Source organism: Benincasa hispida, chromosome 9 (assembly GCF_027475165.1).
Source record: "Benincasa hispida cultivar pf3 chromosome 9, pf3_genome.v1.1, whole genome shotgun sequence".
Lineage (NCBI taxonomy): Eukaryota > Viridiplantae > Streptophyta > Magnoliopsida > Cucurbitales > Cucurbitaceae > Benincasa > Benincasa hispida.
Window position 1 is genome coordinate 53,482,150 of NC_143486.1, and position 26,728 is coordinate 53,508,877.

Below are 26,728 nucleotides of genomic sequence, written 5' to 3' on the forward strand. Positions count from 1 at the left end.
TGACTTACTGGTTATGGTTATATCAGATGGACAGAAACATATCTACAGTGAAAAGAGTGCAACTACGAGACTTTAGTGGAATGACCCGTTAGTTAAAAAATATTGATTAATTAGGTTAAAGAGTTTTATCGGTTAATCTCAGATTGTTGGAGCCCATGATCTATAGGTCCATTAGGTTCCCCTGCTAGCTCATATGGATTAAACTTAGAACAATATGTTGGATTAATTTGAATTGTTTGAATTAGGAAAACGGATTAAAATCGATAAGTATATGCGATATCGCCATCGGTTTATTATGTATTCAAATGTGATTTGAATTTTTAAAATATGAATGCGGATTCATGTTGGGAGGTCAAAATTAGTCAATAGGGTCAAAACTATATAAAGTCAAAGGGTTTACTTTTTCACTAGGGAAAGTCAAAGTTTGATTTTGACCAAATGGAAAAAGACCATTTTGCCCTTGAATAGAGTTAGTGGAATTATCCAACATTTTTGTTGGATAATGCCACTAACTTAAGTAGACTATGTGTAAACATCATAGCCCAATTTGGTTTAGTGCTTTGTGAGGTGTTGATCTTTGGTGAGTTTTCACATGCATTAGATGCATGTAATAATTTTATAAAAAGAATTTTTCTTTTGAAATAAACTTCTTTTTTTCTCCTTTAAGCAAGTTGATTTTTTAGAACTTTGGTTTCCAAAATTCTCACAAAAAATTCCCTTTATCACACATTAACCTTGAACCTCCCTTTATTCTTTTTTCATTCCTTCATTCATCGGGTCCCATAACCCGGTTCTGAGTCCAGAGAATAGCAGGTAAACTCTAGTCGTGGTTCGGAAGAGTTCGAGTCGAGATTCAGCGAGGAAAAGTTTTTTTTGGAAGCTACAAAGGTTGTACTCTACTCACTTTTAATTTACTGTTTTTCCTATATTTGCATGTTTTTTTCCTTTTAATTAGAAGCAATTAGAGTGTAATTAGATCCTTATTCCGCTGCGTATGTCTCGTGTTCCATCAATCTTGACATCCATTCTTCATATTTCATAGTCATAAAATGTGGCTATGGATAAGAGTATTCTAATAGACTTTATCATGGCAACTGGAGAGAAGGTTTCTTCAAAATCTAACCCCTCTCTTTAGGTAAACCCTTTTGTCACTACTCTCTGAATCCTGTTGGAACCGCACAGTGACAGTTGTCGGGCTCATGTTCAAGCCAATTTCCACTCACCCAGAACCAACCATTTTGCTATTTCTTTATGGAGATAGATTCACTATGACCCTAGATCTAAAACTCAAATAATAAAAGATTTTACCAAAAGAAGGAATACTACTCAACATGTGGAAAGACATAAATGCAGAAGCAAATAAGAGGGAATCATCCTTAACCTTCTATTTTGGTAACAGATTCTTGTGTTAAAACAAAGTTCCATATCAATCACCTACATAAGCTATCTTTCCATCTAACACATATTGTCCTAAAGTTCTACATGAGAATGAGGTATTCTTCTTTTACACCAAAACAAATACCTTGTAACCCCTTTTATCAAGCCTTCAAACCATACTTAACTAGGAGTTTTGAACACATTAAATTTATTTCTCTTTCCAAAAGAGTAAACTTTCTTGGATACTTTTCTCTCATTCACACTTATCTCTAATAAAACCACTAAATTCAAGACACATCCCTTTTTTTTTCCACTTTCCATGTGGAACATAATCTTTTTACTAAATTATATTTTACTTAACTCCTCCATAGATCTTATCTCTCTCACTAAGAATTTCCATCTTGTAGAATTCCTCTTTGCCAATTTGCATACGTTTAAACTCCAAAAGACTTTTGTTTCTTCAAATCTATCTAACTTGGATCTCCTTAACACAATAAGGCTCTAGGTTTAGTCTAGGTATACTAAAATAATCCTTCAACCTAAAAAAATAACACCTTGCTTTAACCCCTTTAAGTCCAAGGTCATGTCTAACTATTTTAGCTTCCTTTAATAACATCTACCTAGCTAGATATTCCAAAAGAATTCTTTATATCATTACACATACTTTACCTAGTTCATCAAGTCGTAGTATTACCCAAATGATTTTCACTTATGAATCCTTTCTAAAATTCTTCTCGAAATGTTGGGTTTTTAATATCTCAAAACCTTTAATAAATCTATAGACTCTTCTTCTTTTCCTCTTTATTCATAAAACAACTTTTAACCTTATACTTGAGCACTGGCCTGTGTATTTATACTACCACCGATTGCACTATACAACACAAAACATAACACTAGTCCTTGATCAATTCTTGTCTCGACAATTTTATTCATTGGCTTAAACATTTAAATACCTTCATTCCTAAATTGTCATAACTTTACATAGTTTCATCAACCTTTAACATTTCTAAACTGAGGTATATATTGATTCGTTTCTAACATAATTTCCATGAAATTAACTAGTGCCAAGTGACCTCATAATTTACTCTATTTTATTTTTCTCCTTTTGTAGTGTCGTACCTGATAATCCTCTTATAATAACTTCTAATGAGTCACTGACCTAACATTAGAACATAACTGGTGCATTTAAGCTAAATAAATATTTTAATGCACAACTATCATAAAACTTGTAATTGATAAGACGTACCTGGTAATGAAGAGGAATTCGTTCATGGGCCATAGGGACAATCAAGACTTACATAGTAAGTCAGTCTACAGAACCCAAAACATGGGCTCTGATACCAACTGTAATGACCCAACCCCCTAAGACTTAAGTTAGGCCGTTACTAAATACATGCATGTATGGAACTCAAAACAACACTTTGTTATGGCGAATAAATGCTAATTAAATAGGGTAAGTTCAAAAGACTTTCATTAAATTCAAATATTAAAACAATAGTAGGATACCTAGAAATCATAAAGGATAGTAAATAAGTCCGAAAAACAATTCTTAAAAGTAAGTTTTAAACATCAACACTAAAAGTTAAGAGAAACATGAGAAGAACTCTAAATTTCATGATGCGGAAGCATAAAAACTAGTCCCAGTGGCTCGATCACAAATTCCACTTGTCCATCGCCGTTGCATCTCTACCCTTACCTAAAACAACAACACGAGAAAGAATGAGTATAAAATACTCAGTGAGAAACCCCACTACTGGGGTCAGGCTGGGCATCTATGTCCTCTAGATACCCACCTCTGGCGAAACATATAAACTGCTATAGTCCTCATGGGACACATATACATAGGAAACAAGAAGAATACTGAGTCCTATCCTATTGTAGTTAAGTATGCCCACTACCTCTGGTGAATCTCGAAGGAGACACAAACTGGTGAATCCCCAAGGAAACACAAATTGGTGAATCCCAAAGGAAACACAAACTGGTGAATCCCGAAGGAAACACAAAATCTAATGGGCATCTAACTAATTAGTAAGGACACTTGTACAGTCTCAACATCATAATTATCACTATATGAATCTATGACATATATATATACCTCAACATCATGGCTCTACAACATACACATATACCTCAACATCATCCGACCAAATACATCCATATAGAATCACATACCATCTCATACTAGCATTCAAGTGTCTATGTGCACAAATAAATATTTTAGATCTCGTGCCATAACATACTTTGGTCATATCAGTCTATCATGCTATCATTCTGCCATAACATTCATTTATCATGCTAGCATACATCTAATGCTTGGCCCATGGGCAGTTCCAGTAGTAAGATTACTTACCTTGGTATTAGGTCGAACCAAAAAGATTAAATCTTTGTGAAATTCTTGAATCCTTAATCAAGCCTAAACATAAACCAAACTTTAAAATTAATAGTTAAGGCCAAATTCCAAACACCCAAATGTTACAAAATATTTCCAGATAACCTTACCTAAGGTGTGGTCTAATTCGAATTCACCTTTCAAACCTCCAATTTTAAACCCAAATAATTAGCAAACCAAACTCTTCTTCATCTTGAATGAAATTCTTGAATCAACCCTCTAATCATAATTTGAAATTAGGCTTATATGATTAAAGCTTGAATCAAATCCATACTTCACTATCAATGTCTCAAATAAATTATCCATTAGCTTCGTAAAAAAAATCACTTCCAAATGACTTTACCAAAATTTCTCAACAACCAAAATTAATCCACAAGAGGGTCATCAAAGCATAAAACTTACCAAAACTCACTAAAACAAACTCCAACTTCACTGAACAATACCTCAATACCTTCACAAACTTGAATCCAAAGTTGAAACACAATGGGTATCAACCAATTAATGCCAAAAGTAGATGAATATTCAAGAATCAACCGAAAACAAACCCAGATGGCAGAAATCTTACCCAAATCGATAGATCCAGTGACGGAAAAAGCGAACGACGCTTGAGCAGTGGTGGACGGAGGTCATGAAGAAGAAACTGACGCGGCGGCTTTGGGCGGCGTCGGACAGGCTCATGAACGTGAGGAAGAAAAGGGGGTGGGGTTTGACTTTTTATAAAAAAAAAATAATAATAATAATACTAATAATAATAATAATAAAACAAAAAAGGAAATAAATATAATTACATTTAATTCCTTTCCGTTTTATACTATTAAATTCCTTTTCGTTTCAAAAGAAAATTAATTCCTGCCATTAATTTCCAATTTGAATAATTTTACGCCAACAATTAAATTTTCGCACTTACACTTGAAGTCCAAAATTCCAAAAATGCCCTCCAACTAATAACAATTATTTACATTCCAAATAATAAAGTTATTGAAATTACATTATTGCTAAAAAATATGCGGGGTGTTACAACTTCACCCAGGGGAGGATCGCCTATGTTCTCATTAGGATGAGGAACTCTCAAGTGCACATATTCGAGAATGTCATACTCATATCTTAAAAGCTCGAGTTGAGCCTTGATCACCAAGGATGGCAAAGCCGTGAATTGTGCTTCAGTTTCAATCTAAAATTCTTCATAAGCAAAATTATCTTCATTATAAGTGAGGTCAGATGAGTTATCGTGTGAAGAGAAGTCATCGTCATTAGAAGATAGTGTATTGGAACTATCCTCCCTATCTATGTAAAGGGGGAAAAAAAAAGAAAGCTCGAGGAAGGAGAAAATTTACCTTTAGAAGAAGGAGGAAAATGTAGAAGAATGATGTGCTAAAAGAGTAAAGGGGGATGACAATTTAGGGGCTCGGCTTCATTGTCGAGCTTGAAAAGATAGGTTGAAGGGACGAAACAAGGCATGACAACTAAAGTTGAAGTTGTCAAATGAGGGGACTATGTTGAAATTTGGAAGTTGAACCTAACATGACTAAAGGAGAAAAAGACAAGATAGGAAGAAACTAGGCTCAGCAGTCAAGGTTGATTGGACAGGACATAGTAAATAAGATTGACAAGGAGTGGCAATTAAAGATGACGTGACCATATGTCAGCAGGTTGGACTACCCAAAAATAGGGTGAGGCTCGACTCGACAATCGACCAACATGACAAGATAGGGCAAAATGATTTAACATTGAGCAACGACCAAAGGTGAGGTAATCAAGTGTCAGTTGAGTAGAAAAATTGGAATCTTAAAAATTGCATTAAGCCTGTTCGAGAAGAAAGAAAGAAGATTCTTAGGATGCTATGACCAAGGCCAAGCAAACCAAAAAAATGTCATAATAGGAAGGACGAGAAGTCGAAGCTACAACAGGAGAGTACTATAAGATGTTGAAGTCTGCTAATGAAAGTAGGCAGGTTAACTCCACTTAAGTGTATGAAGAAGAAAATAAGGGAGCCAGTAAGATACAATGATGATCTAGTCAACACTCACACTGAGGCTTGTCTCCAAGGGTTTAATCCTAAGGAGACAACAACCATTATAGTACACACCTATGCTCTCTGAAAAAAAAAAAAAAAAAAAGATGATTACGGTGTAAATATGTCGCTTAACGCTCCATAATTGTGGTGGATGCATGCCAGGGGCTCAATCGTACATTTTTGGAGAAAAGGGGTTTCAATCGAACACTCCATGCAGGGCGAAAGAGTTCAAGGCAATCTTGGAAGACCAAATTCATTATGACTAAATCAAGCTGGTCAAAGAATGATATGTCATTAAAAAAAATAGAGCAAGAGATCAAATCAGAAGGCAACAAAAGAGAAATACTCCCAAGTTTACATCTCAAAGGTATGATCGAAACTCGATTTTAAACTTAGGAGCGAGGGCTCATGTTATAGGTAAAATTGGATAGCATGCGAAAAAATCAAAATTAAATGTAGAAGGAAAAAGGAAAAGGAAAGTGATATGGGTTCAACCCAAGCCAAGATTGAGCCCAAGGAAATAACCTTATTTCCTTGGGGGATTTGGTAGGAGCAATTCGAATAGTGAAAAGCTGAATTGAAGAAGACTATAGATAAGGGCGAAGAGTATAAGGAAGAGGTAACTTAGAAGTTCTAATTTCTTCTACTCATCTAATTCTGTTACGGACTTAGATATTGGAGCTATTTTTCTTTGTTTTACAGGTCCTCTCTTCCCTGAATTACAAATTCATAGTTGTTGTCACGTGAAGGACAGGTACATCTATTCTTGACCAAAATTTGGCATCAACATTTCTCATTCTTGTTGTTTGCTTGATTGTTTTTCTTAAAACGAGAATCAAATTGTTTTTAGTTTAAATCTTCGATTGTGGTGGAAGTGATGGTGCAGTTGCTTAATCTAGATTTTAGTTTGAATCTTTGGTCGTGGAATGTTAAATGAGCAAAAAGTTCAATTTTATACTTCTGTGATATGAAAATTTTTGTGCATCAAGATGAGATTAAAATATAAAATTCCATATGTTTTAAGTGACCCTGTGCATTCTAATTCAATGTTTTTGAGTTGTTATCGATGGTTAATTAAAACAAAGGTTAGCATATAAATATAGGGTTTCTAAACTCTAAATTTGCAGGATGAAAAAGAACAGATTTTGAAAATTAAGATATGTCTTGAATTCAATCTTTTTTTCATTCCTTACCTGATTTGCATCTTTATCTTAATTTTTAGTCAAATTTAAAAAATAAATAAATAAATAAAATTTTAAAATCTAATTTTTTAGTTTTCAAAATTTGGTTTGACTTTTTAACCATTGGTAAAATGTAGATAACAAAACAAGAAATTTGGAGGTAGAAGTAGTATCTATGGAGTTAATTTTCAAAAACTAAAAACTAAAAATAAAAAAATAAATAGTTATCAGACTTAATTATTCATGTAATTTATGATTTAAATTACTTGATGGTTGCATAAAAGTATGTCATTTAGTTTTAAATTCCACCATAGGTATGTTGATAAATTTTCTACTGTAATTGTCATGTTTAGAATAATATATCATTTATCTAAGATTCTCTCGTAACGAATATTATCTTTTTTATATGTTAATATTCTCTCCCTTATCCTTTATCGGTTAAGATTCTCTTCCAAGAATGTTATCTTTTATCTTTAAATATGATTAGAATAAATATCTAGGGTTATCTTTAATGGAAAATTTTTAAGTATAGAAAAATGTCAAACTATTTATAGAAATAATAATAAAAAAAAAACATTGATAAACATTAATAAGCTTCTATCAGCGTCTATCAATAATAGACTTTTATAAACTTCTATCATAGATAGATACTGATAGACTTCTATAGACTTAAGCCTCTATCGGTTTCCATCAAAGAAGATTAAAATTTTGCTATTTTGTGTAAATAATTTTCTATATTTTTCTATTTTTGAAAATTCCACATCTTTAATTTTGTTTTGATAAGATTTTAGATATTAAAAATTATCTTTGAAGTGAATTAGTTTTCATAAAGCTTAATAATTCACTTGGAAATTATCGATGTATTAGCTAACTATTAATGATTTTTTTTAAAAAAATAACTATAAGGAAACTTTGTCTAAGAGATTGTTTAGTTTAACTTTTCAAGTATTTAATTTTGAAAACAAATCATTTTGGAAAAAATTAAAAGCTCTGATAGTTACTCAAAATAGCTTTTGAAACATATATTTTAAATAGTTTTTATACAAAGAATTTAATCAAAAAATGACTTTTCTGAAAAACATTTTTTTCTTTAGTCAAGCTAAACATGCTCTAAGTATTGTTACGATTAGGCTAAGGTATTTAAACTTATCGGGAACACCTCTACTTGAGAATTAACATGGAAGTTGAATTAGTCAATTTTTTGTTTGTTGTGCTAATATTGAAATTTATTTGATTGTCAAATATTTAAATTATTCTCATGTAAATAAATTTATATACTTTTGAAATTTATATAGTGATTATATATATTTGATTAAGTTCTCTCATGGTAACGTTTGAAAGTTATGGCATAATAATTCATTAATCTTTCTAAAGTTAATTTTGATTGAATGCATCTAAAATTGCATAAATTAATTAGTGGTCATTTTTTAATAAGATGCACATAAAGTTGCATTATTTTTGTCTAGTTTTATTAGGTGCACATGCAGTTAGCACATATTTTAAATCAATAAATACTTATAAATTAATAAACATACGATACTTTCATATATCTAACGTACTTTTCATATATCAAACATGCTCTGCTCTAGCATTAGCAATTTGAGAGAGAAATTTTCAAATATTTTGATCAACATTTACGATATCTTTTAAGATTGATTTGAACATTAAGCATATGATTTTATAAAATTTGATTAATTTCAACCAAATAATTTAATATCATTTCTTGAAGTGAATATTATAATATTTTAAAATTGTGGTCGAAATCATGTTAATAGAGGAGGACGTAATTATTTCATTAAAATCATACATATTCATTGAAAAAAATCTTTTTCAAATGTGATGCAAAAGAGGTAACAATCTTATGCTTATCGTACATTAACAATCTTTGTGAAAATAAAAATGAGAACGGTGTGTGAAAGTAAACTTTGTTTATTTATTTGAACCTTATGGAGAGAGAACTATTTCTTTTAACCCTACGTATGGTATTATTAATTGGATGTTATAAGTTTTTAGAATCTCATGAATAGATGATATGATATCTTTGAATTTTTACAAATTCTTTTGAATCTCCTAAAGAGAATATGAATGATAAATATTTATACTTTGCAGATGGTGCAAGTATGAAAATTATACTTAAAACTAGAAAATATAGTTTCAAAATTTATAATGCTAGAAGCAAAAGTTAATATTGTTTCAAGTTCCATAGAATTTTTTGAAAATATTGTTTTGTCTTGAGGAGCAAAGTTTACAAACGATACACTTTTATTTCCTACAAAATCAAAGAGAAGTCTAATAAATTTTAAAGGTATACGTTATAATACAATATGAGTAATATATGGTATCTATATATTATATATGTTATCTCATACGAAAAATGTACATAGAAAAGTTGTTTGATTTTCCTTATAAATTGTATTGCATATATTCGTGTAATTGAAACATATGCAATAATGAAATTGAAGTTCATTGATCCAATTATATTTACCGTTTTGGCATTATGAGTAATTTCGGGTCAATAGTGATGGAAACAATTATCGAAAAAACACATAGACATCCATTGAAGAATGGCTAGAAGATTCTTCAATCTAATAAATTGTCATGTGTTGCTTTCTCTGGGAAAAATTAATTACTAGACCTTTGCTAATAAAAATTGGAATTGAATCTCTCCTATTTTTAGAGCGAACCCATGGTTGTATATTTGGATTTGTTAAATTATGAAGTGAATATTTAAATATTTTATGGTCTTGGTTGACACATCCAGTAGATAGTCACATATATGCTTATAATCAATTCAAAACCTTGCATTTTTTAAATTAATTGTTCAAATAGTTAAGATAAGAGCACAATTCATGATTTCAAAGCTAAAAGGATATATATATATATATATATATAATATATTAATATATATATATATATATATATATATATATATATATATATATATATTGTTAGTGAATTTACATCCTATACCTTTGCTGATTATTTGATATTGTTAATTAAAGATTTACATTTTCTCCGTGGGAACGAAATTTCTTAGGGAGGGAGGAGGAATCCCCATTTAGATGGAGAATGAAAGACTAGAGGGGGAATAGGAAAAAAATCTCCACGAGATAAATGTCGACATGAAAGAGGAATCCATGTTCCCGGTTCCCCACCTGATTTATTATTATTATTATTTTAAAAGGTTATATATACATACACATACACATAAATATGTGTATATCTTTAAATCACTTTAAGCCTTTATATATGGATAGAGATGTTGTATGAGTAATTTGATATGTTTGTGACATTTTACGGAACTTATTGATAATTAAATAATTAAATATTAAATTTTAGTATATCTCATTTACTACATTTTAAAATTGTCAAAGTGAATATAATTCAATTGACATAGGTGTGTTAATAACAATGAGATCCGTGATTGAATTAAAAAAAAAAAAGAAAAGGTATTTAAGAATTTTTATGAAGAACTATCTAAGTAGCTACCTAATTGAAACATTTTCTTAAAGAATCATTTTATTGACTTTTTTTCTAAAAAGAAATTAAACGGAAAATAATTTAAGATTGGAGCAAAATTAAATATGATTGACAATAATGGCCAGTTACCAATTAATTTAGTTTTTAGTTATTTATTAGGTTTGAGCATAGAATTAAGATCGAATAAAACCGTCATAATTTGACTTCTTATCCACACCCACAGTTTTTAGTTTTCTTGAATTTCATCATGGGATTTAGTAAATTAAACAATTAGCTTCCATATATAAAAGAGAAATTCTTACTAATGGAAAAAAAATATGAAACTATTTATACACATAGCAAAAAATATATATATATATATATATATATATATATATATTGGAGTATAAACTAATGAATGATTATTTAATTATATTTGTTTCATGTCGCCCTAAGCCCTTGCCTTTCGAGCAACTAAGTCCTCGGCGGAGAACAAAAGGCCTTACCAATCACCAATTTGTAGGTACGGATTGAGGCGTTCTGTAGAGAAAATCAGCCGAATTTCTTGTTGGACAGAAGATGGGTTTTGAAATGGCGGAGAAATTCTGTTCCTAATTTGACGAATTCACTTTTCTCAATCGAAAAAAACCTAACAAACTCCTCTTCTTGGCAAATCATCATCATCATCATCTTCGACTGGACGGATTGGTAATTGATTGTTGTTTCTAAGAGGTTAGCTTTTACTTGGGTTGCTTGGTCGATTCTCGTTCAGATCCGTTCGACTTCATAACTGTTGCTTTATACTATTGAAGTAGAGTTCAGGAATTCTTGTGGAATCGGATTTGGGAGGACATGTTTTCGCAGGAACTCCCTCCATTTGAACGTAACTTTTGATTTTCTTGAGTGTTGGATTGTGTCTTCTGAGGGTTTCGGGGTATCTCCCCTCTTTTAACAGAGAGATTCTTTTGTTGTTGTTGATTTCTTCAGCAAAACGAAGATTGGGATTCTTTGATCCTTTGTAGTGGATTCAGACAATTATACCGATACCTAATTGCCTCTGATTTTTTTTTTTTTTCGAAATTATGCATCCCCGTCAACGTAATACGGGAAATGGGTTTAGGTCTAGTTCCATGGGAGTGGGATTAGCTTCTTCTCGAATCTCTCCTGAGGGATCGGTTAGGGGCCATGGAGGCGGATATGGGAATGATTATAGGAACTTCAATCACCCGAGTGGCTTTGGGCGTGGTCAGGGATACCCCAAATCATATCAATCAGCTCAACCACTGCCTCCTCCGCGAAGAGGTGGAGGTTCTGTTGACATTTTTATGGAAGCAGGTCGTCTTGCAGCTGAATATTTGGTTTCTCAAGGTTTGCTCCCATCTAGTGTTTTATCTGGTAAATGGCAAGGTGGAAGTTTGAGGAGGGAGTCTTCTGAATTTCAGGAATTAGGTCCATTTCGCGAAGAAGGACGAACATCTACTACTGCCCCTCCCCATTCAGGACATGTTGGACCTGATTCTGGGTCAGGTAGGAGGCATCCAAATGATGAGTATAGTTCAGCACCCTCACGAAATCATTTGAGAGGACGAAGAAGATCCACATCTTTCCGAAGTAGTGGTTCTGATTGGAGTGGCCAGGATTACAGTAGGAGTAATAATTACAATGATAGAGCTAGAGCTTCTCCAGGTACAGAGGCTTATGATGATACTGATAATCTTTATGTTTATGGTAATCAACAGCAAACTGGTGAAGAAGGTGGTACTGAATTGCAAGATCTCAAACCTTCCAAGTTAGAACGAAAAGTTGATACGCCTGAGGATTCAGGACCTGAACTGGTTAAGTACCCTTTGCCTGATGATGCAGGCTCAAAGGCAAGTACTTCTGCTGTTGGGAAAGATCTTCCATCTGAGTCAAAACTTGCTAAAGATTCTGATGATTTAAGTAACATAGATTCAGGGTCTGAGGAGGTGAAAAATAGTACCAATATCAATGAAACTGAGAAACACTGTGTGGCGGAGAAACTATCTGTCCAGAATGAAGCTGATGATGGAGATCCCTTGGTGAAGCATGAGACTGATCTACTAGCATTCTGCAGATTTACTAAGTTCCCCACCAAAACTCGCTCCGCATTGGCATACAAGGTTTCCAAGGCAGATCCTGTTACAACTGTGTCAGAACAACCTGTTGTCAACACTAACATAGAATCTGAAATTTCACTTGACAGTAACCCTTCTAGTTGCACATTATCTGGTGCTGTATCAGCTAAAAAACATGATGTCGAGAATATAAACTCTGAAAGATCTAAACCAGAAGCTGTTGAAAAAACTGGTACAATGGAGGAGCTATATCCTAGATTTGGTGAGAAGGCTAGCTCTTTGACGTCTCAATCTTTCCAGCATGGACCATTTTGGAATGAGAGCAAGGAAGAATCTTGCCAAAGCCCTGCCGTAATTGGAAGGAGTGATATGTTTGAGGAAAGGAGTCAAAAGCGATCTTTGGATGAGAGTGATGTGGCGGAGGGGAACAAAAAACCAAGAGAATGGATTCCGTTGATGACTTCTAAGGAAGATGAATCCTTTGACCTTCTGAAGTTTGATAAAACGAAAGTTAGTTCTGAGGAAAGCAAACAAGCATGTGATAATGAAGTTATTGTAGCAGACTGTGTGAACTCAGTGGATGGTTTTCATTTCATAAAAGGCGGGGGTGAGCAATGTGTTGATTATGCACAAGAAAAACAGCTCTTTCCGAATTCATTTAAGATCTGTGACCTTAACCTTATGGAGGCTTCTGATATACATGATAATCATGAAAATAATCCCCTTCTCATCTTCCCATCTATTTCTGAAACAAAAAGAGAAAGAGCACCTCTTGATATCGACTTGTCTATAAGCAATGCTACTGAATTTGGTCGAGATAGTGTGGTGACTGGCGGTAAAGAGATTGAAATTATTGATTTGGAAGATGATTCTACTGCCGAAGTAGACAAGACCTTCCATAATCCAGAGAGAAAGTAAGTTACCTCATATTTTTATCAAATGCTATTTTGGTTTTACATTTTCCTAAATATGCTGATAATTATACCTCACCTCACCCACCTTTTGTTAGAATTCTCTCTTTTTGAGAGGTTCTTAAATTGTAGACAAACTTTGTGGTAACTATATTTCTACAATATTCAGGTGTGAAACTGTATTTACTGGATTGGATGGCTTTCCCAACAATCCACAAAATAGTGGAGATATGCCTGATGTTCAAGATGGCTATGGACTTATGATTTCAGAGTTGCTTGGAGCAGAATTCCCCAACTGTGCTTCTGTACAAGGAGACATTAATTCAATGCACAATGAAATGCCTCTTTCCAATGGAGAAGTACTTCCTTGCTCATATCCAACTTCGTCATTTATTGAAGATTCTTCTTTTTGATACTTTGGCTGGCTTCTTAAAGATTATATTGTTGTGAGGTTCTTACTTCGTTAAATGTTAATATTATATATCTTTTAGGAGTGCCCAAGTCTCAGTGCCCATCACAATTTACTTCCATTTCCACCCTTTTCTGTGTCTTTAGTGATTTAGAACTATATGAATTCATAGGGATTCCTTCCTGACCTTGGCATAGGTTTAATGATCTTTCATTTGCTTATTATTTCAGGAAGCTCTGGCGGATGATGATCTAATTTACATGTCCCTGGGGGAAATTCCATTGAGTATGCCAGAATTTTAATTTCTTTTGTCCATCAATATAGTTATGTGATCAATCTACCAAAGATGCTTGGACGCCCTTGAATAAGTTTAACTTAATGTGATAGTAGGAGTTGTGTATTATGAAAAAGGGAAGATATGCAATTGTTTCCCCATAGATTTCGAAGGTCTAAATTGTATGTTGGGAAAGGAAATAGGTGAAATATTGTAAGACAGAATGATAGCTCGTGGTCTGTATTAGCCAGTTCTCTTTACTTTCTTCATTTGCTTGCTACTTAATTAATTCTTGCCCTCTTTACATCCCTGTATATCTATGTATTTTTCTTGTATCAATCAGCTTTCAGTCAATGAGGAAACAATTTCTAAGAGCAGAGGGAAGCCAAATACATAAGTTTTTGCTTGTGAATTAAATCAAACTTTATAACCTGGAGCTTGAGGAGAAGACGTCCTTTTGTCTAGTATCAACCAGCTGGAGGCGCCGAACAGTTTAGGGAGTAGGTAATATAGGAACATTCAAATGCTCGGAGCAGACAAGGGTGTAGGTCGTCTGATGAAGATTTTAGACTCTAGAATGAACTCAAGGTCAGTATCCAGCTGCCTGCACAAATTGCATCACTCTGTTGTTGCTGAGTTGTTGACAATGTTGTTCAATATTCCTTTGTTTTCCAGTTTTTTATGCATATCTTACTCTTGTTTAAGTTGATGCTGTGAGCAAAGGAAACCTTGATCTTTTCCTTATTTCCTGTTCTTTTCAAACCCATGTCTATTTATTACTGTCTTCTTTTTTTTCTACCTTATCATTAGAAAACTTTTTTTTAAAAAAAAAAAAAAAAATTTGGAATTGTAGTTGAATTTTGATAATTAATTTAGAAATATTGTTATTATTATTATTTTTAAACAAATCTTTTAAAATGTGAACTGAAAAAGGAATAAGTATACAACATTTTAAAGGAAAGGTATATCTTTGGTTTGCAAGTTTGATATCGGTGTTTCTTTGGTTTCTAAATATAAAGATTCAACATCTTCATTTATGCGATCCCGAAGAATCTTTGATTTTTGCATATTGCTGCCAGTCTTTCAACGAAAACTTGATTGTATTTTTATTGTTAATTTTGATGCTTATGGGACACTAAAAATTTGTTAAACACCCTTTTGGATTATTGTCTTTGATCTTTAGTTGAAAACAATGTAGTCCAATCTGTAACAATTTAGTTTCTAAATTTTAATAATTAACAATTTAGTTTCTAAATTTTAATAATTAACAATTTAGTTTCTAAATTTTAATAATTAACAATTTAGTTTCTAAATTTTAATAATTAACAATTTAGTTTCTAAACTTTATTAGGTAACAAATTAATTATTATACTATAAAATTTGTAACAATTTAGTTCCAATTTAGTTCCAGTATGTAATATCTCGGTGTCAAATTTGTTATATAATGATTTAATCTTTATAATTTATTAAAAAAAATTGATTTTGATCAATTTGTTGATCCAAGGTCACATTTACTCCAGTGAAATGGTAATCAATCAATGGTAATGTGAAAATTCGGCTTTAGTTGATCATCTTTAGTGTTGTGTACTTGTGTTATGCTTTCGCACTAGCAAATGAGCCCAATTCCAAATTTGTAATCAAGAAATACAAATTAATTAACTATCAGAGCGTGTTCAATCTAATTGCGTCCAGAAATTACATCTTTGTTATCGCTATCGTTACCATTATTGTTATTGCTTCAAGGGAAAAATTATGAACTTTTAACATCTTTACCGTTATTGTTATTCTTTAACCCTCAAAGGTAAGATAACAGCAACAATAAATGTGACATCATAATTTTACGTAAACGCGATTAAAAGAAATTCAATTACATTTGCGACAATTTCATTATGGTTTGATAAATTGGTCTAAATGTGTTGGGAGTTTTATTAAATCTTAAAAATATTTTTTGCAATAATAACTACATTATTACAAGTGGTTAAGTATAGAAATTAAATGGGTACTTATTAAACTTCAAAACTTACTATTACAAATTTTGGACTACAAGGACTAAATCGTTACCACCTAAAGCTCGGGACTGAATTGTTACTTTTATAGTTAAGGGACAAAAAGTGTTTTTTAACCAAGTTAAGGGCATGTTTGTATTGACTAGAGAAAAAAAATGTTTTCTTTAAGAAAATAAAACCCTTTTTATTTAAACTCTTTTGATAAAATATTTTTAAAATACACTTGGAAAGTGTTTCAAAACTAAACTATTTTTTGTGGTTTCCAAACACTTCAATTTTTTTTTTAAAAACAACTTCTTTTCAAAATTAAATATCTGAAAAGTTAAACCAAATATACCTTTCAATCTTATATGTTGCTTTGTAGGGTGAAAATTACATTTTATAATATTTATTTATGATCACTTGATTTTTATTTTTCATTTTTTGAAAAATTATATTAGGTCATAAACATATCTAGGAAATTGAATGAAGATAAAGTAATTGAGCATCTGATTCAAACAATTGAATTCAAGCTATTCAAAGTTAAATGAATTGACTATTTTTCTGTTATATTTCAAAGAATTAAATCTAGATATATATTTTACTCTTGACTTGCACCCATCAAGGAAAGAACCACCTGTCAAAATTTATACATTTTTTCAAGTATGTCCTGATAAGTTAAGTTATATTTTGGTGTAAAAGCAATAATTTAAAAGAAAATTCATTTCTTAGTCTAGTAAGAGGAAGTTGATGGTATAATAAGTGTTTCTTTCGATTTTGAGAATATTCGGGTTTAATGTTTGTTTAGAGTCTATCTTTATTATTTTTAGCTAAGTACTTCTAATATTCCAAGTTTTGTTTCTCTTATTATAATTATTTTATTTAATGAAGGAAGATAAACAATTTTCATATGTTCAATGATTCAAAATGAGCAATAAAGATATATGTCTAGCAGATTGTACAACTACGCATATAATACTTATAAGTAAAAAATATTTCTCCAAAATGACAATTTTGGAAGCAAAAGGCAATATGATATCACGTTCTCCAAACCTAATTAAAGGTTTTTGAAAAGCAGATATTATTTTGCTTAGGGAACAAAATTTACAATTGATAATGAATCGTTCTCTACTCAATCAAAGAGACATCTACTAAATTTTAAAAATATACATTGCAATGGTTATCATATTGAGACTAATATTAAGAATAATATAGAGTGTCTTTATATTATATCTACTGTTTCACATGAAAACGCATACTAGAAAAATTATCTGCTTTATCTTCTGGATTATATTATACTCATATACAAGTAATTGAAACATATGCAACAATGAACTTGAATTTCATGAATCATATATATTAACAATTTGGCACAATCGATTGGGTCATCTAGGATCTATAATGATGAGAAGAATTATTGAGAATTCCCATGAACATCTATTAAAGAGCCAGAAGATTTTTCAGTCTAATGAATTATTATGTGATGCTTGCTCTCAAGGCAAATTAATCATTAGACCGCCACAGGCTAAAGTGGGGATTGAATCACTTGTATTTTTAGATTGAATTCATGGTGATATATATGGACCTATTAATTCACCAAGTAGGCTATTTAGATATTTTATGGTATTAATTGATGCATCTAGTAGATGGTCGCACATATGCTTATTATAAAGTTGAAACCTTGTATTTGCAAGATTACTTGCTCAAATAATTAAGCTAAGAATACAATTTCCTGACTATACAATTAAGATAATTCTTCTTGATAATACTTGTAAATTTAAAGTCCAAGCTTTTAATAATTATTGTAGATTAATTAGGATAAATGTTGAACATCTTGTAACTCATGTTCATACACAAAATGGTTTAGTATAATCAATTATAAAACGTTTGCAGTTGATTGATAGATCATTATTTATGAGAGCTAAGCTTCGTACATCTTATGGGGACATGCTATTTTACATGTTGCGTCACTTGTACATATTTGTCACACCCCCTCCAAATTATTCATCCTAACCTAGAGTGAGGTGTGAAGATGCAGATATCATATCCTTTAATGGTACTTATCACCCAACCTTCCTCTACTTGCCACGGCCGTCCTTATCATTTTCCAACAAATAATACTCCGAATACCAAATAAGAGAAAAATTAAACAAATATTGTATTATAATCATAAGGTTTCATAGTTAAAGCAACCCAAACCATAAGTTCTACACATCCTGACCTGATCCCATGTACTATTCCCCCATGTTATTAAAGCTACATGCCAACTCAAGAACTTATAAACATACAATATGAGGTATGTCTAACAAAAAGATGGTAGACGTCAACTCAGTAGGCACCTGGAACGCTTTTGCTACCTAGAGAGGGAAAAACGAGGATGAGCCAGGGAATCCGGTGAGTGAGTTTATAAAATGCATTTTTATTTTTAAAATTTAAGCAATAAAGCACAACCGAGGAAATGTACTTTCCATGAAGTCTGAAACATGATCCATTCAAATCAAATAAATATAATATATTCAAGGGATAAATAAGAGTTCATAAAACGTTCAAACATATCTCATTCCAGTCCCATAAATTAGAGTTTTAAAAGAAAATCCATAAATATCATCCCCGAGCTGCTAAAACCATCACCAAATCTGTACCTAGTATTGGGATGTATGCCCTAAAGCCTCGTAGTTAGTAAATTATTTGAAACAATGGTTGATTATTTCATATATGAAATAATCCATTAAAGAAGGATCCAAGGTTATTTTATGAAACTTGAACAGTAGATATACAGGTGGATCATATTCATGTAATAACCTAAATGGTCTGTAGTATATGGATAAGGTTGGGAGCATTATCTTGGTGATACTACGGATACGAGCCACTTTGTAATTGCAAGAGTTATAAAGTATTACAAACGGTTTGATCCTAGGCGTTCATGTGGAGACATGCGTGTGGAGGTATTCTATACAAAGAGTTTGTATAAGACTGGACCGCAAAATGACTATACTCTCTTTATAACACCATTGACTGAAGAGATTAACATTTTATAGAATGATCATAGGTAACTCGTCTTCAATCCTAGGTGCTAAGAAGCACAGACATGGATAAAGATACAAGATACAGATATGCCAATTTCTAAAAAACTAAGATACAGATACATTGAAGATATGTTATATATAATAATAATAATAATAATAATAATAATAATAATAATAATAATAGCCAATTAATTGTTGTAATACTTATTTTAAGTTAGACTAAAGTAGATTCAAGGAGAGAGTGAAAACTTGAAAAAGAAAATCCAGCAACGTCAAGTGGTGGTTGAGCGACTAAAGTAGACAATAGGAAATAAGTAGAAGATGAAGATTGAAGAATGAAGTTGAGGATGAAGGGAGGTGTGAATCATGATTTAGATAGTGAGAGAGAAGGGAAAAATGAAGGTTTAATTACGTTTTGGGTTTTTTTTTTTTTATAACTTTTTATGTTTTTGTTTTGTATTTTTTTATCATTTTTAATCTATTTTGTTTTAGATTTTAGATTTAAGTGGATTTTTTAATAAATGGGTTGTGGGTTGGGCTTAAATTTGAAAGGAAAAAAAAAGACTGAACGTATCCCCCTCATGTATTTGGAAGTAGATACACTTATCTGAAAATTAAAAAAAAAAAAAATCACATACTTCAAAACATGTATGTATCACATATCTAGACGTATCCATATCTGATACGTATTTGATACTGATTCTCTATACAATTAGAAGCATATGTGCTTCCAAGCCTAGGTGAGTTATGAACTTTTGTCTATAAGGGAAGTCCTTTGCATGTATGGGTGAGAGTGACACAACTTGGCAACTCAATAATTCTACTACTTTGAGGATTTTTCGGAGTAGGGAGCTAGGAACATAGTTACACAAAATGGAATTCACTTCTTCTCGTCTTTAGGATAAGTAGATGAATTGCTCCATTAAGTGCTGACTTTGGGTCTTGAACAATGGGGTCCCTCCCTCTAACTGGTCCGAGAGGGTTTTTTTTTTTATGGTAGGACCATAAACAAGTTGTTCATTAGAGGATCAGGGGACTTAAGAAGTTAGATGTAATTACAGGGGTAAAATGCAAATTTGACCCAACTGTAATTACAAGCAATTCGTAAAGGGTTGACTTACAAGATCGGTTATATTTGTGGGCGCAAAAATATATCTTGTAATGCCCCAAGTTCTTATAATTCAAAATTTGTATTTTCGTAAAATTTGAGGGCAATTCTGCTCATTTCAAAATTCAATTTTGTTTAAAGGAAAAGTTTGGATTTATGTCGCATTAATTTAATTTAAAGTTAATTTTTAGTTAATGCCAAAATTTTTTTGAGTGCTCAATAATCCTTAAGAAAACTCAATCAAATCAATTAAAACTTACCCTTTATTCAAGATTTTGATAGAAACTCTTGGCAGTAGTGTCTCGGCTGAAGAGTTGCCAATGACAGCAGTTGGGCATGACATTCGAAGCATGATCGATGACCGGGTGGCTTCGGATTTGGTTCAGATTCGGGCAGATGGCTGAGAGAGAGAGATGGTTCGAATTTAGTTCAGATCTGACAGCTAGTGGAGGCCAGAGGACGATGAGGGAGCGGCTCAGCGTGACTGGCTTTTGGGGAAGTAGCATAAGACAATGAGTGACTAGCTTTCATAAAAGTTTATCTTGACTTGATTTCTATATCTTTGGCATATGTTTTTATAATTTCCAACGCCTAGTGCAATAAAGTAATTTCATTAAGTGATTTTCCAAATGCATGTCTAAGCTTGAGTAAGCCATATGTGCATTGCATAATTCCTTTTCCTTTAAAAGCTAATGTTTGAAGTAAAATGTTGTATGTCTTTTAGAGAGCTCTATGCTAAGAATCTAAGTATGCTTTCCTAGCTTTCAAAGCAAGTCTCTAAGCCTAAATATGATAAATCTTAAAAAGAGGTTTAAGAGGCATACTTGATTATTAAATGATTGAGACCATGTGCTTGCCAACATTTCTTGAGATAGTTCATTTTTCTATGATTTTTAGTTCTATGATGAATTTTGAATGGAACATTTTATACCTAAGGGATGACGGTATCCAGGGCATGAGTATATAAGTATCCTTTAGGACTTGTCCACATGCACGAAGGAAAAGTATTATCAACACTGATTCTATAGAGATTACTCTACATCAGCTAAGGAAATCGACGTTGAACGATTGAGCAAAAGGGCTCTCCCTCAACTAAGGCTAAAGAATAATGAACTTTCAAATGAGTTGAATGTGAAGGAAATCGTGCATGAGGATTTCCATAAGCAGCGGAAAGATCATTCCAAATTACAATAATGTATGAACTTTAAAATTACAGTCATAAAACAGAAACATACGGTTATGCATTCATTACAGAAATTATAGCATGATAACTACAAATGATTAAGAAGAAACTCTACACACATTTGTAGACTCATCGTCAAGCTCCTTGATCATGAACGCTTGAACACAGCAACCTCGAACGCTCGTCCAACACGACCGTTACACTGCAAGAACACCGTACACTCGAACTCAGTGATTGGCTTGGTCACGAATACCCCAAAAGCAGGAACGGCCTCTACAGAACCTCGACGGTGTCGAGTTGAGTATGACACAACCAAGAAGGCTACCTTGGTAATCTCGGTGTGAGAATCCAGAGGGTGGGCTCAGTATGAACTTGGTTTGAGGCAGAAGAACGAGGAAACAACAATCTTGTAAACAATTGAGCAAGTGGGAGAAGGTTGAACCTATCATATAGGTTAGCAAAAGTTAAGCGATCGTCTAGCAAAAGCTAAGCGATTATTTAACTCATCACTTAGCTAAGCGATTATTTAACTCATCACTTAGCTAAGCGATTATTTAACTCATCACTTAGCTACGTGTCTGTCGCCTACAAATACTACACGATCGTTTAGTTCGTTCCAATTGTCGCTTAGTAAATCCTATTTACTTGACAACATCCGTGAGATTACTATCCGAGAGAGAAAATCTCAAAACAACAATTTTCACATTACTAAAATTAGGAAAACAATTTTCCTTTTATCTCATGGTTACCATGAAATCACCAATAAACTTCCACTCAATTGGTTATTAGAGAAAAAGAATTAATTATCCAATAATTAATATTATTATTATATAGAAATGATAACTAACTTACCATAATACATTTATAACCTATAGTTTTAATATTTCATCTCATGAAACATATAAACCATAGCTCTTTTTCTATTCCATGGTACTTAATGTAAATCTCAATTACATTAATTCTCTACTAGATGTATCTCATACATCATACCGATTATATCATATATAATCAAATTACCTCTTGTCAATTTGAACATTTCAAATCAACACCAAGAACTGATCCTCAATTGAATCTATTGAGCTACTAAGGAGACCTTATGGACCTGTAGTTTGAAGCTCCAATGGTACGTGAATAACTGACTAAACTCTTTAGTCATGGGATCCACCATCGTTAACTACCAGACACTCCACTAAAGACCGACAGCTGAACTCTTCTTACCACAGATATATTATGTGTCCATCTTAACCAATCAATAGTGCGGCAACCCTTCATAGATCGCTTGTAAGTACAGCTCGGCCAATAACCGTTATGCCCCTGTAGTTACATCTAACTCCTTAAGTACCATTGATTCCTCTAATGAACATAAGTTATAGTCCTACTATGACTGAGTCCTCTCTTCCAAAGAGAAGCTATGGCCACTATGTTCAAGCCCCGGAATCAACCCTTAAGAGAACAATCTCTCTACTTATCCCTGCTTCGGGAAAGAAATGAATTCCATCTTGTGGATTAAGTTCTCAGCTCCCAGATCAGACAAGTCTCCAAAAAGGTAGGCATGTTAAGTTGGCAATTTGGCCACTCTCACCCATACTAATCAAAGGACCGCCTTCAAAGGCAAGAGTTCCTAAAACACTCAGGATTGTGTCACCTATGGTCGTTTAGGTGAGATGTAAGTCTCTAGTATCAACGACATTATATATAGAGTATAATCATCTTGTGGTCCGATCTTATATAAACTCTTTGTATAGGACACCCCTGTTCGCATGTCTCCACATGAATGGTCAGGATCTACCATCTGTAGTAGTTTACAATACTTGCAAACCTCTAAAAGTGGGTTGTATCCGTACTGTCACTAGGATCAAGTATCCCACCTTAATCCTTATACTACAGACCTATTTAGGTTATCACTTAAGGCACGATCCACTTATATATCACATATACATGCTTAAGTTCATATAAGATAACCAAGGAGCTTTTTTTATTGGATACGAGTAAATGCCAGAATGAAATAATATTTATTTTATTCATCAAACAATGTGTATCATTACAAACAACGAGACTCTGGGAGAATTAGGACACCAATCCCAACAATCTCTCACTTGTCCTAATGACCCGGGAGACTAATGTACAATACAATAAGAACTATGTACAATATACAATAAACTAGAGCATACCCCAGTATCATCTCCCACTTGCCCTAGAAAAGATGCTGCATGTCCCGCAGACCCAGACTTTCCAGGTGACCTTCGTAAACCTTAGCCGTGAGGGCCTTTATAAAGGGATCAACAACGTTGTGCTCCGATGCAATCTTTGTGACTATCACATCACATCGATGCATAATCTCCCTAATCTGGTGATATTTTCGTTTTATGTGCTTACCCCGATGATGATTTCGAGGCTCATTCGAATTTGCCACAGCCCCGCTGTTATCATAATAAAGAGTGATAGGAAAATCCATATTTGGAACAACTTCCAAATCTGAAAGGAATTTCCTCAGCCAAACAACCTCCTTAGTTGCTTTACAAGCAGCTACGTATTCGGCTTCCATAGTGGAGTCCATGATGCATCCTTGCTTGATGCCTCGCCAGACTACAGCCCCTCCATTCAGAGTGAACATTGACCCTGATGTCGATTTGCGAGAATCTCGATTAGTCTGAAAGTCAGAGTCTGTGTATCCTGTAAGGATCGGATCCTTATCTCCATACACAAGCATGTAGTCCCTCATTCTCTGAAGATACTTGAGGATCTTCTTGACCTTCGTCCAGTAATCAAATCCTGGGTTGGACTGATACCGGCTGACAATCCCTACTGCATAGCAAATGTCGGGTCATGTACACAACATTGCATACATCAAGCTTCCTACAGCTGAAGCATAGGGAATCCGTCTCATCTCCTCAACCTCCTGAGGTGTCTTAGGACATTGATCCTTAGACAAAACGATTCCATGCTTGAACGGTAATAAAAAACCTCTTAGAATCTTGCATCCTGTACCTGATCAACATTTGATCAATGTACGATGCCTGAGGCAGGGTTAACCGTTTGTTCTTACGATCTTGAATGATGTAATCTCTAGAACATACCGTGCCTCACCCAAATCTTTTATTTGGAACTGGTCAGCTAGCTAATTCTTAATGTCAGTCAGATACACTACATCATTCCCAATGAGTAGGATATCATCCGCATACAGTATTAGGAAAGATACTGAGCTGTTGATGATCTTCTTGTATACACAAAGCTCATCAACATTCTGATCAAAGCCAAACGACTTGAATGCAGTGTCAAATCTGATGTTTCAAGATCTAGATGCTTATTTCAGTCCATAAATGGATCTATTAAGCTTGCAAACTCTTTGCTCTTGATCTGGAACTATGAACCCCTCTAGTTGAGTCATATAGATGGTCTTCTCAAGATTACCATTAAGAAAGGCAGTCTTGACGTCCATTTGTCATATTTTATAATCATAAAATGTGGCTATGGACAGAAGAATCTGGATAGACTTAAGCATGACAACAGGTGAGAAAGTTTCCTCATAGTCAACTCCTTCAACCTGGGTATAACCCCTTGCCACGGGTCTAACCTTAAAGGTTTGTATCCTACACCTCTCTTTTGCTTATAAATCCACTTACACCCAATAGGTCTTACCCCATCAGGTGGATCAACAAGGTCCCAGACGTTATCGAAGTACATAGACTCCATTTCCTAGTTCATGGCTTTAACCCATTCATCTTTGTCAACATCCTCCATTGATTTCTTAAAAGACAACGGATCCTCGACCCCATCATTCGAAATGATGTTTTGGGCTTCAGTAAAACCCATGTAACGATCCGATGGGTTCATAATCCCCCCATACGTCGAGGTAGTCTTAACTCTTGAGCTGGTTGACTAGATGTTCCGACATCAACAACTCTTGTTGATCTGTTGGCCTGTTCAACAACTCTTGTTGAATACTTAGTAGTCTCAGTCTCACTAGAGATCTCACGCAAAACGAGCTTACTCCGTGGCTTATGATCCCTCATGTGGTCTTCTTTTAAGAAGATAACATTTTTAGAAACAAATACTTTGTTTTCACTTGGATCATAGAAATATCCACCTCTCATTTCCTTTGGGTAGCCTACAAAAAGGCAAACCTTCGAACGCGGTTCCAACTTCTTTGGGTTAGTCACTAGCACATGTACTGGACAGCCCCAAATCCTAAAGTGGTGTAAACTACCTTTACAACCTCTCCATAACTCAAATGGTGTTTCAAAAACACTTTTTGAGGGAACGTTGTTCAGGATATAACATGCAGTCTCCACTACGAAACCCCACAGGCTAGAAGATAAGCATAACTCATTATAGACCGAACTATGTCCAACAATGTTCTATTTCTCATTTCTGACACACTATTATGCTGAAGTGTACTAGGGGCTGAGAGTTGGGAGGCAATCACATGTTCTATCATATAGTTTTGGAATTGGAGGTTCATATACTCTCCATCACGATCAGATCGTAGTGTTTTTATCTTCTTACCTAACAAGTTTTCAACTTCAGGCTTATACTCCTTGAACTTGTCAAGGGCTTCAGACTTATGTTGCATTAGGTAGAGAACCCGTACCTTGAATAATCATCTATGAAAGAGATGAAATATTCATACCCACCCTGAGCTCTAACATTCATCGGATCACAGAGGTCTGAATGTATAAGCTCTAAGGCTTCTTTGGCTCTATAATATTTTCCAGTAAAAGGTCATTTAGTCATCTTGCCTTCGAGGTATGGTTCACATACCGGTAAGGAGTTTTCTTCTAAACTCTTTAGAAGTCCACTTTTCACCAACTTCTCAATCCTATTGAGGTTGATGTGACCTAACCTAAGATGCCAAAGATGGGCGTTTTCCTTAGGAAAAACCTTTGGTCTTTTAGCTGTTGTTGTCGTACTAAACAGTTTAGTGTTAAACAAGGCTTTTATAACTAACGACCTTAGTACATATAAGTTACTTTCCATTCAACCATAACCAATTTTCATTCCATTCTTGAAAATAAACAATTTATTCTCAGAAAAGGAGACGGTATAGCCTTGTTCAATGAGACAAGAAACCGAGATTAAGTTCCTCTTAATATGAGGAACTACAATAACATTATCCAGTAACAGATAACGTTTCTTGTCAAGAAATAACTTCAGTCTACCTACAGCAACAGCTGAAACAACCTCACCAGTATTGACCCAAAGAGTTATCTCTCCCTGTGACAACGTTGAATCCTTGGTAATAGGAACTGACATGATTGGTAGCACTCGAATTAAGGATCTAGGTAGAATCATCATTCTCTACCAAACACGTCTCCA

The 26,728-nt window shown here is 33.5% G+C and overlaps 1 protein-coding gene across 2 annotated transcripts; it reads left to right on the forward strand.

Annotated features, from left to right (window-relative positions):
- The first annotated feature begins 10,816 nt into the window (after positions 1–10,816).
- LOC120085723 (uncharacterized protein At4g26450) lies at positions 10,817–14,379 on the forward strand. Of its 2 annotated transcripts, none has more exons than XM_039041882.2 (3): positions 10,817–13,430; positions 13,597–13,786; positions 14,067–14,379. In XM_039041882.2, exons 1-3 carry the CDS (start codon positions 11,503–11,505, stop codon positions 14,136–14,138), a joined length of 2,190 nt encoding a protein of 729 aa, XP_038897810.1. In that variant the 5' UTR covers positions 10,817–11,502; the 3' UTR covers positions 14,139–14,379. The 2 variants fall into 2 exon arrangements, with proteins under 2 accessions (XP_038897810.1, XP_038897811.1); XM_039041883.2 differs by having other exon boundaries at positions 10,825–13,430; positions 13,597–13,873.
- The last annotated feature ends 12,349 nt before the right edge of the window (positions 14,380–26,728 follow it).